We start from the raw sequence: 13,098 nt of genomic DNA, 5'->3' as shown, positions 1-13,098 counted from the left end.
AGACGACCAATATTTAGATGACTGTGCACCTACTGCAAGCTGCTGGATATTAAATAACTCTTTATTTTGATTGGCTAGTTTCTTGACACAAACCAGACTAAGCCACTGCAAAAAACAAAATGTATTTTTGTCTAGTTTGTATCGCAAACATCTTAATACTCTTGAAATAAGGCAAAACTAACTTTCGAGTAACTTTTCAGCATGAAATAGCAGCTTGTGTTTAGCCAGTAATTCCTTCATATTCATAAACTTATCTAGAAACTAGACCAAATCATTCTTGGAGAGATTTGCAGCGTTGTCCATTTGTTTAAACACATTTAAATTTCTGACCCAATTCTTGTTTTTAAAATTAATTCCACAAAAATGTTGTCCAGTTATTATAGATTCTAGAGCAAAAAAAAAAAAAGAAGTAGAATGCCAGCGATGCATGACGTAGCAATAACCACACAGGAAAGTTTAGTTTTTAAGCAGGTTAAGAAAAGCAACTTTATTCAACAACAAAAATGAAATTCAGTTCAGTAGTGTCACACAAAGTTGTTTCGTTTTATTCCACAGGCGTTGGGTTGGAGAGCGGCCTGTCGTTACTAGCCTACAGCACTTCCTACTGATTGTCTTCCTGTGTGGGATTCACAGAACAAACCACTAAAACAACTCGCAACGTTTCCTTTTGTTCCCCCTTTTTTATTCCGTTTGGCACAAAGCCGTTTCAAAAATAACATTTTTTCACATTTTTCCTTTTTTCTTTTCGCTTCCGAAGGGATTTCCAAACTCAACCGTAACGTAACAGTTTCGTGTAATTAAATCTAAGCAAGTATAAGTTTTCCAGTGAAAAATGTAAAACTTCATTTGCCACCAACTATAATAACGACGGGTTACATCTGCTTTTTTTTTTTTCTTCTTCTTCTTTTTTCTTTTTTTGTTGTTCAGGTTAAAATGAAATATACGAACAAATTCACAAACCAAAGCAGGCGATCAAATAAACGTTTTTCACCTTCAAAATAACACGCAGCGTTTCCCTTTAGCTTGGTCCCGTCGGTTTAGCTTGCGGTCTTCACTAGTTTACATCTAGAAATGTCTCTACACAGACACAAAAAACGAAAGAGTTCATCATCAGTTACACTAAATCATAACACGGCAGGACGGAGGAGTGCCAGCAGCAGCAGGGCACTCTGGGAAGTATCTACAAAAGGTGAGGAGCGGCAGCTGCCGGATTTTCGTCCGTGTTGGCAACCATGACAGTGAGACGACGCGTGTGCGTCCGAACGTGCGCGTCAGCGTTACGGCGCGCCGCTGAAGCAGCTCTGGGAAAGGAGGCGACAGGAAACACGAGAGGCGTCGCACACCTGCTGGGAACGACGGGAATATCAAGCAGGATGCCAAACAACTCGCATCTGGGATACAAGAACATCGATGGGGCGGGTCTGCGGGAAGCCACGGCGAACAAAACGGATTCTAGCGGCGCAAATGAAACTTAGTGCGTCTAAGGTAACAACAAACAGCAGGTGGAGGTTAGGCGTACGTACAGCGGCGGCGGCTCTGGAACCCAAACTCACTCGACACAAGCTGGGAAGCAAAGGGAGGCAAAACGATTTGTACAAAAGTAGCTTTCTGCTGAAAGTTGTGCTTCCTGTCGCTGTCGTTCATCCACTCCCTCACTCACTCCCTCACTCACCCCGGCTCGCCCGTTTTCTCTCCCTCTTTCTCCCTCTCTCTCTCTTTTTCTCTCTCTCTCTCTGGCCGTTTCCTCATCAGGCCTTGCAGATGCGGGTCTCCGTCACAAACTTGTTCTCAAAGTGGCGGATGGTGAAGCAGTCGTCGGCGGAGCGCTTCTGGATGTTTCCGCCTGATGACAAAAAAAAAAAACAAGACGGAAAATATTTTACATTTCATTTCTACATCAAGTCAGACTTTTTTTTTTTTTTAAGTTAATCCTGCTAAGAAGTAGGTAGGTGTGAGAAAAGGTATTTTCCTCTTTCCACAGATTATTTTAGTACTCGGTTATTCTAATGAGTATTCTGATGATTAATCGGTTAATCGAATAAAAAAGTTGACACGTTCCACAGATTATTTTCTATCAACCACTTAAGCCTCTTTTTTTTTTTTTTACATGATGTTAGAAATACATTAAAAGACTCAAATGAGCAAATAATTCAAGTACTTTTAAGAAAAAGAACAAAAAATTATTGCCTAAAATGCAGCAACAGCCTTCCTGTAGGGAACGAATGATCATTTGCAGCAAAGTTTGCATCTGCTGCTGAACAACACTGTCTACTAGTTTGTTGATTTTTTTATTTTTATAATAATTGGAGTAAAAGGTGTCTAATAGGAGATTTTTTTAACAAAATTTGAACCAGGTGAAGTTAAAAATTTCAACATGAGGAGTTCTGCGTCGGTCAGGTTTACAAAGAAAGTTTTTAAATTAAAAATGTTTCTATTTCCTGTGCAGCTCTGACCTAATCACTGCGATGTTCTTTCAGCAAACGGACATTTTTAGAGCCCGTATGCTGCAGGCAACGATCAATCAATGAGTAGATTAGTTGACAATTGTTTCAATCATCGATTAATCGCGATTAATTCGAATGACCGTTCCAGCCCTTGTTGTTAGCTTCCTGAAATGGTTCCAGAACTGACGTGTGGACGTTTTATGTTTACGCCTGCAGGAGTTTTATTATCATTTTATATTTTATCTGTCGTTTTGGCCGTCAGTAAAAACAAAAACACTCTGCTCTGGCGTCCAGCTGTCTCTTTGGTTGAAAGGAGCTCTCCAGGTCTGCTTCACAGCCTGAGGCAGGGGAACCCCAGAAAATGTTCCTCTTGATAAAAACAAGCATGCCTAGTGGTTTTTTTGGACGTGGGGGGGGGGGGGGGGGAAATAAAATAAACCCAGCCGAGCATGAGTCGGAAACCTCAAAGATAATACTATACCACTAGTTTTCCAATACATTGTTTCAGTTCTTCTATTTTAAAGCCAAATAAAGTCGAGCTTCTTGTACAGACTTTGGAGCAGTCGGGAGTTTCTGATAGACAAATAGTTCTGACTTAAGGTGAAGTTTAATGGCTATTCAAAGCCACTCTGCAGCAACTTTAACCGTACAGCGTCTCGCAAAATCACTTAATGCTTTTGTCACATTATGACCACGTCAGTGAGTTGTTGTTTTTTTTTCTCCGAAGAGTTTTTGCGGCGCTAGCGGCTCGTATTTTTTATGACAGTAGGCAGACAGGAAAGAGGGCGAGGAGACGGGGGAAGACATGCAGCAAAGGTCGTCGGGACCGGGAGTCGAACCCGCGACATCCACGTTGAGGACTAATGCCTCCAAACGTGGGGCGTGCTAACCCGCTGCGCCACCACAGCACAGTGATTTTACTGAAGTCATGTTTCACTGCAGTGATGACTCCAAGTCTTTTATTTGCCGCTATTTCTGTCACGCTAACAAATTCTGCCGGGCGATAAATTGCCCCAGAAGTCGTCACGATAAGCAACAATATTGTTGTTTTGAGAAAATGTTCAAGTAATATAAAGGTAATCGCATGATAACGCATATCGCATGATCACATTCTGAAAGATCGATAATCCTGATATTCTGATTGACGTTTAACACAGGAACTGGAAGACGTTTTAAATATTGAAAATAAATAAGCAAAACGACAAATAAAATGAATCATGAAGACTGTCAACAAAACGGTCCTTCAGAAAAAGTGGCCAGTTGAAACCAAAGAGCCAGACTGGAGACTTTTATCACCCAGTACTTGGAAGAAAGAGAAAAACAATAAATCAAATGGCAATTATTGAGCTCGTTTTAATTTATTTATCTATTTTCAGCGACAGCCGTATATGAACCTCAGTCAGATTGAATGGAGAGAACGAAAGTCTTGCCTCAGGCTCATTTCATTCAGGTCCGGACTTTGACTGGGCCGTTTCTCACACTCCGATCTAAACCATCCGCTTGTAGCTTTGGCTGTTGTCCCGATGTCAAATCTTTAGCAGCGTCTAAAAGGTTTTATTGCTAAGATTACCTGAAGAAAAGCATCCCCACAGCATGACACTACCACCACCATGTTTGTTTGTTTTTTTTTGCCGGACAGCTTTTCGCATGTAAATTGACTGTGTAGTAAAAATCCAGCCACGGCGGTGGTTCGACATTTCTGCTGTCTGCAGTAAACCTGCAGCGCCAGCTGCTGTCGCGCGCGTCGCCCGTACCTGGCAGGTTGGACCGGCGCTGCATTCTGTAAGTTTCCTTTCCGTCACACAGCCGGCGGATGTAGAAACCCAGCGGCTTGACGTCCTCGATGCGCTCGGTGACCACAAGGTCCTCGCGCACCAGGTAGCTGCGGTATGAGTCACTCTGGAGAGAAGAGAGACGGAACGAGTGAGGCCGCGCTATTTTTAGCCCGCCGTTATGCGAAATAATAAAAAAAAAAAAAAGGTGTCCACAAACACATGCAGCAGAAACAACAAGCTTCCCATACCGAGCAGAAGCTATGTTTTATTTCAAGTAGCCACACTTGCTAAGTACATTTCCTCTTTTAGGTCTCCTTAAATGTATTTCACAATCCTCAAATCTGTAAAAACATTCAACTTTACATGAAAACAAAAAAAGAAAAACAAAGTGTGCACAAAATACCTTTGAGCTATGTTGTTTGAATTTGGTAATTGAGTCAAATATTATACATGCAAACATCCTGTACAGACTTTTGACTTGCCGATGAAGAACCCTCAGAAAGAGGAACAACCAGGAAAAGTTTTTCTTTTTTAACAACCAAAATGTCCCTAACAGCAGCCGTACCATTAGACTGTTGGGCCATTTCCCAGTAACTTTTCTACATATTTATTCTTGGGGAGGTTTACAGTAAACAAAACTGATGTGAGGAAGTGTAAAGTGTGATTATTCGACGGTTTAAATATAACAGTTTAATCTTTTGTGCGTTTTTCTTATGGTTTTATGAGATATTTGTTGCTACATGTGGTATTTTGAGACATAATCAGGAATTTTCTTCAGGTTACATTTTAATTAAAACTGTCCTGTTCAACACACACACACGCACGCACACACACGCACACACACACACACACACATACATATCAAAGTTGCCTATTGTAGATTTAAATCCTGTATGTTACTTTAATGGTCAAACTGCTACAACCGCATACTTTTAACTAATATGTGCTGATTTTAAGTAATATCGACATGATTTGCAGCTTTAGTCTCTGTGACCTTCGTTTAAAACATCTAATAGTTATTTGCCATTTGCTGAAATCTTATTCGTGTTGCTTATGGTATTTAGCTAAAACAACAAAGCGAAAAATATGCATAAGGAGAAAAAAAAAGAGATACAATTGGGGAAATAACGTTTAAAATGAGAGAATAAGTCATAAAACAGAGAGTAAAGGCACTATAACGCACATGTGACTGATCCTAGAAAAATGACTTTTACACCTTAATTATAGAAAATGACGGGATTACAAGATTATCGCCATTTATGAGAAATAAACAGAAATTAGCAGAGGTGAATTGGACAATTTTACATTTGATCTACTTTGACCAGCAGCTAGTTGGAAGCTCAGAAATAGCAGATTTATGCAAGCGCTCACCAGATGAAGGTAACAGCTAGTTACTACTGTTAGCTAGTTTCAGTATCAGGTTTTTAATAACAGCAAAAGGAAGCATAAATATAAGAGGTTATTTCAAATGAAAGTTTTACATAAACATGTCTGCTGTTCCTTCAGACTCAGACTTTCAGCTGGTAACAGAAACAGCAAAGTTGCTTTTCTAACCTGAAATGCTAGCAGCCTCAGAGCTAATAGGATAAGCTAGCATGCTAATCGTGACATGAGATGCTAATTCTCGTTTAATACAGTGAATGCTCTTTCAAACTCAGTTTAAATAATTATTAAGACTTATGGCAGGAAAGCTGAAGAGCTAGACATAATATAGATCATAAAGTTAAACTGAAATGGGCTAGAATCAGTATTTAAATAGAAAAGATTGGAAATCCGCCACTAAAATGCTGATTTGTGTGTCTCCACTTTTTTTTTTGCTTAAGCTGAACACAGAGCAAACAAACCAGGGAGTTTTAAGAGTTTTAAGATCTGACTTTGTGTTGTTGCCATTGACAGGAAAGGCTAAAAATGACCAAAAAATAAATAAAATATTTATCAAACAGAAAAACTAAGGTTCACACGCTTTTCACAAAGTAAAATTCAAGCACTTTTCAAAGATTTTCAAGGTAATTTTCCAGCACAACACCTTGAAAAATTAACTATGAAGACAGTTTCTCTTCACTATTACATAACATCAATTATTTATAAATAATATCTTGTGTTAGTATTCTATTTACTCCAGCAGAAAAAACTGTAAGCTAAAAACTAATGGAATATCTCTCTTACACACATCCTGTACACCTGACTGGTCTGAGAAAGTTACTAAATAATGTATAAAAAGTTTTCTCCCTACGTTTTCAGGTATTTAACAAATAGAAATAATTTTGATCATTATGACAAACCTGAAACGAGAAACGTTTGGTCAGATCTAACTTCAGACAGTGAGGGGGAAACAAGTGCATTTGTCTCTTTATTATTTTTAAATATCTGGTTTCACCTGTAAATAATGCCTTAACATTTTGTTTTTTAATCAACGTTGGATGGCACTTTATTGCCAAACTGCGCAGTCTGAATACCAACCACTACCAACTACATTTCCAAGGCTCTCAAGCACCCGTACGAGCGGATTTTCATCGCTGTACTGTCGTTTTATTGTAATCAAGCCACTAGACCAGGCACTGAGTGGACGTCGCTCACCATCAGCTGTGAGAAGAGGTCGATGAGGTCCTGAGGGGGGAGGACCACCGAAGTGTTGAGAGGAATCACAAAGCAGGTCCTCAGAGTCAGGTCCAGGTACGCCGTCAGCTTCTGCGTCGTTAAAACAAACAAACAAAAAAACCCGCGGTGAAATCGGTGAGCTCAGAACCCGAGCACCAACGGGACAGAAAGCGGTCGCCCGCGGCTCTCACCCGGTTGAAGTCGTGGAGGATGTAGGCGGGGTCTCCGGGCCGAAAGCGAGGAGGGGGCACGCTGACGACGGCCATGCTGTCCGAGATCTCCACCTCCTCCTCCACCCGCGGCAGGTAGTAGGGCTGGCTCTCCGCCCCGGTGGACACGTCGGTGAACTGCATCGCTCCGTGATACAGCCTCTGGTGGGGAGTCAAGAGAGATCAATCATTCAGACGACGACAGTTCCAGGTAGGAAACAAGAACCGGGAAAAAAGGGGAAAAAAAATCATTGTCATGCAAATATAAAACAAATGAAAGCAGAGGAGGATGGGGGAAAAAAATCGTCTTTGATGTTGGGTTTTGCTCTGAATGTAATCTTAGTGTCAGTTTAGTTTCTGTAGGATGGTGTACTGCAGGTTTCAACAGACTAGTGTCGTTTTTCAGAGCAGCTGCACACAGAGTAGGATGTTTCTCTGCAACCACAACAGTCCATGAACACAGTCGGTGGTTCTCCACCTGCTCAGCTACAAATAGAAATATTTTCCTGTACCTGAGGTTGTGTCTTCAAAGACATTCAGACACTGATAGGTTTGAATAAGCATGTTTGGTGGGTTTAAGATTTAAAAATGTAGGTGATGAAACCACTAAACAGCTTAGTCACAGTTATGACGACTTGGTGATGGATGAACGTCGACTCTGCTGCCATTAAGCCAGTTTGTAACCAATGAGTTGGTTTGGTTGGGGCCATTGTCCATTTGGGAATATCCAAGCTCCAACTTCCTGTCTGACGTCTAGAGATGCAACATGCAGGTTCTTTCCTCATTTAAAGTAGAGTGCACCAGTCCCTCCTGCAGCAAAATGCCCCAACAAAATGCTACTGCTTCACAGTTAGGATGGCGTTCTCACGGTAACACGCTTTCCTCCTTTCTCCTACAAGTGAGAACGAAGGTCTTTGTGGTCAAACGCTTCAGTTCTGCTTTCAAAAGAGCAGAAGACACTGGGGTTCCGTCACTAGCCGTGTTTCCAGCACCGTTTTTTAGTTGCATTTTGAGGTATCACGTTAGAAAAGTTTGATGGGAACGGCAGAGTTAAAGAATAACTTTCTCAATTACATTAAGAAAAAAAGTTTTCACACTCGATTGCAGTGGTTTTCGGCTTTTCCGAAAAAGGGTTAACGTGCAACAAGGGTCGATGGAAACATGTCTAACAAGTTCTGATTTAGCAAACATTTACCTCACGTGATCCACCAGGTGCTTTTTGCCGAGCTTTAGCTTCATTTCTGTCTCCGGACATTGCCAGTGCTAGTTGACATGACCGAACAACTTACCAGACAACACGTTACTGAAGCGTGTTGCACATGGGAGTTTACAACTTCTACTTCCTGTTTATGACGGCCATGCGTAACGTCAATGCCTGACGAAATTACGCTTTGCGTAGCGCCAAACCAGTAGATAGGAATGCGACAAATTCATTCACATTGTAATTTTTCTTCCCTTTAATTTTGCTACATTTTAAACGTTTTGCGCAAAATTCACAAGACAATTGGATGGAAACATACGTAGCTACCAAGTAGATTCAGTAACTGCAATCTGTTTTCCTTTTGGAGTTGTGGCTTCTTTTCTTTCAGCCCATGGACTCGATTTATGATAGACAATGATAGGCTCTTGTTAGCTTCAACCAGTGTCTTTATGAGATGTTCTGCTTCTGCCTTGGTGTTGATTCTCTCATATTTAACACCAAAACACATAGAATCCGTCTCGAGACACAGACCTGATTAAAACCAGAAACTAAAACACAGAGTCTGTATCAGAGGTCGTCTTCCACGTGAAGCTTCAGAGTCTTTGTGTTAAAACTCATTTTGTCTCCAATTCCTTGGGTCATAAACTAAAGCCCCAAATGGCTCCAGATATGCGTACGAATGTAGGCTTATGGAGGGAAAAATGAAAGATGGACGCTGAAAAACAGTTATTACGTTGCGGGATGGTTCATTGGGAGCTACAGTCGTCCATCTAGACCATTTGTGAAAGTGCTGGAAAGCGAAAGATAAAATGGAATCCAACAGAAAGATTTCTACTGATGCTTAAACGTCCCTGAGACTTTTAACGTTCGTGTTTTGGCTAAATTAGGACATGTGGGTTAAAAAGTCACATTTTCAGAGTGATTTTCAGGCTAATTTAAGGATGTATGAAATCTGTTTTATTATCTTCCAAATTATATTTGATTTTCTTCCCCAAGTTCCACTTGTTTTTGTTTTGATTTTTCACAACTCTGGTGTAAAAGACAAAGGAATTCCCAAGTCGATAGCTAGAGGTCAGTATTTCCTGTTATTCTGTATCAGAAACCCTGTGGATCAACACTGTTTCTGTGGATCAGGTTTATGAGGTGTTAAAAAGTGTTTCCCACTCATTTTTTTTTTGAAGAACTCAGTTATGTGCAACACTAGGAATCTGGTTTTTAACATCAAATAAACTCTCCTTCTTAAAATGCTTTAGAGCTGAACTCAACTTCCGTTTGTCACATGGAAAAAAAACCCTGAGAATTATAATCTTGTGTGCACTTTCATAATGATCAGAACCTTTGTTAATTTTTTTCCCCTTCCATCTGTCACAGGAATCTCCGCTGAAGCAGTGACTGTCAGTGTTTTGGCTTTCATGTTCCTGCGACTGCAGCCGTGACCCACAGCGCTGGTTATAGCAGCTGATACTGTAATCAAGGCTGACTGTATTATTAAACAGACATTAACGTATAGCTAAAGTTAGACAAACCTTGTTTCCAAAAAGGAGTTGGATCTCCATGTAGACATAAAACCGGATTACATTAAACCCAGTTTGTATCAACACTTGAAGTCCTAGACTCAAAATAGTGAGCATTCTCTCTCCCAAGACTAAGGAAACATTTGAGAGCCAGCACTCCGGCTTTCCGCCAAGGTTAGAGTGTTTGCAAAAAACAATTTCCTCCCAAGCTCACCCGGCTCTCAGCTCGTCTCTGCACGAGCTGGCGGAGGAATTAGCAGGGAGCCTTGCGATTGGTTCCACTAAAGCCAGAGTCGGGACAATCCTCTAGGATTAAAAACCAGGCGTGGAGGGGTGGCGATCTCATCCGACGGCGGTTTTAGTCGGCCAAAACAGCAATTCAGGTAAACTCCTCGGGGATTTAGGTGGCGTTTCTTTTTTTTTTTTACCCCCATCACGGAGAAAACGGTAAAGCGAAATCCCAAAAAGGGACAAGAACGGTTATAACAAAGGGACCTAGACATGGGAAGGATAATAATGCATCCATTACGTATAAAGACGTAATAACGTATAAAGAAAAAATGTCTTCCACTGCGATCGTCCGTCTGGTGAATCTGGTGCCAGAGGCTGTTCAGGGTTTAACAAAAGTTCCTGGTCGTGGTCAACAAAATAGTTCAACAAAAGTATGGCGTGGTTTCCGTACCATAGTTTGTGTGTTTCCATGGTAAAAGCGACCAGTATAACGCCATTCCTGGGCTTAGTTCAGCTGTACGTCCATTGGACAACGGTACGGTCAGGGTGGGACACCACAATACTTTGAAACCGTAGCATTTTATTGGGCGTGGGAATCTTGTAAACATTTTCAATGTAAACATTTCTAAATACTTTATATATTCCTATATTTTTTTAATTAATAGAAAGAATTTTGCACAGTCTTGTTTAGTTCATTTTTAGGTCAATATTATGGGCAGGTTTTTGGTTTTTGCTGACCTACATGTATAAAAACAGACCTAAAAAGCCACATGCGTGGTGTGAATTAAGAGAGGGTTGTATTGAGGTTTCATTGTCTTTGCAAGCTGATGTTGGTCCATCATTTAAACCCTTTGCTGTATAAAAATCTGTATTCTTCTTCTTCTACCTTCTGGAACCGGTTTAAAGCTGCTGCCTGGAGACGTTGTAGTGTGTAATTTTAGTGTGTTGATGGAATAAAATAGATGGAAACTACAAAAAAACAAACATGGTCGCCATAAGTAACCAGTAATGCAAGCCTGTAGAGAAATGTAATGGAGTGAAAAACATGAATTTTATATTTAAAATGGAGTAGAATGAAAGTAAAAATAAAAAGCCACTCCTTTAAAGTGCAAATTGTCAAAAACGGCACCGAAGTATCAGCGCTCTAGTAAATTCATTTTCTTGGAGTACATTTTTAATATTTCCTCTTCAACAAGAGCAACAGCTGCCGGCCTGGAAATATGTGAATAATTTATTGGAACCCCCCCGGTAGCAATACATCTCTATGCACTGAAGATCAGACCCGGTATCATCCGCATTATGTGGCCTCTAACTGCCATAGCAACCAAGTAATTACAAGGTTTGTAACTATTAGTCCTCATAAGCCTTGTTAAGTGTAAAACACAATGCGAGTAAGCTCATCTTAATTTAACCTGCTGCATATTTTATTTAAAAATAGATTTTCTTATATCCTTATATATTTGTGTTTTTGGTGTGTATTAAGACTGTAAATGCATACGGGTGTCATTGAGTGTGTGTATGTGTGTGTGTGTGGGGGGGGGGGCGTGTGTGAGCTTTATGTTTGTGTGTGACTGGGTGGAGAAAGGGGCTCATTTAGTTTTCCGGCAGATTTCTCCAAAAATAATTTGTAGGTGATGCCAGGGTGCAAAAACCTAATTGTCTGGTTTGTCCTGCATGAGTTCCTGATAATATTCATTGTAACCAACAGAGATTATGACGGACATCGTGTCAAAACTAGACCTTTGAAAGCTCATGGGGAACATGTCCGCTTTGTAATGGAAAATCCCACCATATTTCACCGTATAAATTCGCGGCTTTACCACATAAACGTGCAGATTTTTTTTAAGGAATTTCATATTGAAACACAAACCTTCGGGGTGAAATGCCGGTAGAGACACGCTCCCCCCACGATGAGCCCAGTCAGGATGAAGGAGATGCCGAGCAGGTAGAGAATAAGGCGACCGAAGCCGTCTGTGGCCGCGGAGTCAGAGGCCAGCTCCGGGTCCTGAACACGCAGATACACACAAGTAGCACATAGAGAGCGATAATAATGCAGCGTTGCATCCATTACACGCAGGGATGGATGTTTTATTGTTATGCAAAGATGCAAGCCTATAATCCTGACTCGGTGAACGTCTCATCCTGCGTCCGGTGTATTTTAGTAAATGACTGAAAATAATAATAATAATAATAATAATAATAATAATAATAATAATACTAATAATAATAATACATCACAGCAGTGTAACATTGTGACGTGCCAGACAATACAGTAAAACCACCGCATTGGTTTTGCACGTGAATGTGATCCGCATTCGCTTGCGGTGGGTTCGGGCCTGGAGGAGGTCCCCTCTCCCCCGGAACCGCGCTGAACGAAGCCCGTTAGCTCACCTTCACCGCGGCTGGCACCTCTTTGCCCAGCGCCTTCTGCGCCAGAGCCGAGTTGAAAGCTATCTTCACCATGCTGGACCCGGAAAACGTCCCGCTCGGGTATTTTAGTCACGGACACACACACACACACACCCACACACACAAAAGGTGGAACTGGATATGTATTTTTTTTTAATCGACGGTCGTCTGCAGCTCTCGCGTTGTGCTTCTCCGCAGCTCAGCCGTGTGACGCACTTTGCGACCTCGGCTTTATCCGCACCGCTTCCGGTGGCCGGGGAGATTAAAAAGCCAAACAAACCAGGTGCTAAATGGAGAATTATCAACCCTAAATAGCTCCAATTTACGTGTAGATGTTATTTAGATCGTTTATTATAAGAACTTAACAATAACTAGTAAAGGGAATACTGCTTCTCGTTGTTGTCTTTTTGAAATTATTTCTGTGGCTTTGGTGCCATCTGGTGGCTGCAGGTCAAAACTGACATTTTCTTTCCTAAAAGAGAAACAAAATAGTGTGGACAGCATGGGGCTAAAAACGAAGACAGCTTAAAATTAACCTGAAAATGCACTGGGATTGAAAAATATAACTGATCCATCCATCCATTTTCTGTACATCCTTGTTCCTAGTGGGTCGGGAGGTGCTGGTGTTTATCTCCAGCTACGTTCTGGGTGAAAGGCGGGGTTCACCCTGGACAGGTCACCCGTCTGTCACAGGACGAAAAATATAACTGAAACTGA

The 13,098-nt window shown here is 41.1% G+C and overlaps 1 protein-coding gene across 1 annotated transcript; it reads right to left on the bottom strand.

Moving 5' to 3' along the window:
- Window positions 1–455: 455 nt before the first annotated feature.
- On the bottom strand, window positions 456–12,738 carry LOC116714821 (integral membrane protein 2A-like). The gene is made up of 6 exons (XM_032555576.1): window positions 12,364–12,738; window positions 11,843–11,977; window positions 7,009–7,188; window positions 6,797–6,907; window positions 4,199–4,343; window positions 456–1,843 (listed from the first exon to the last, which is right to left on the bottom strand). Exons 1-6 carry the CDS (start codon window positions 12,433–12,435, stop codon window positions 1,749–1,751), a joined length of 738 nt encoding a protein of 245 aa, XP_032411467.1. The 5' UTR covers window positions 12,436–12,738; the 3' UTR covers window positions 456–1,748.
- Window positions 12,739–13,098: the final 360 nt, after the last annotated feature.

This window comes from Xiphophorus hellerii, chromosome 23, assembly GCF_003331165.1.
Source record: "Xiphophorus hellerii strain 12219 chromosome 23, Xiphophorus_hellerii-4.1, whole genome shotgun sequence".
Lineage (NCBI taxonomy): Eukaryota > Metazoa > Chordata > Actinopteri > Cyprinodontiformes > Poeciliidae > Xiphophorus > Xiphophorus hellerii.
The sequence above is the reverse complement of the archived record's forward strand: the minus strand, read 5'-3'. Positions and strand labels throughout refer to the sequence as shown.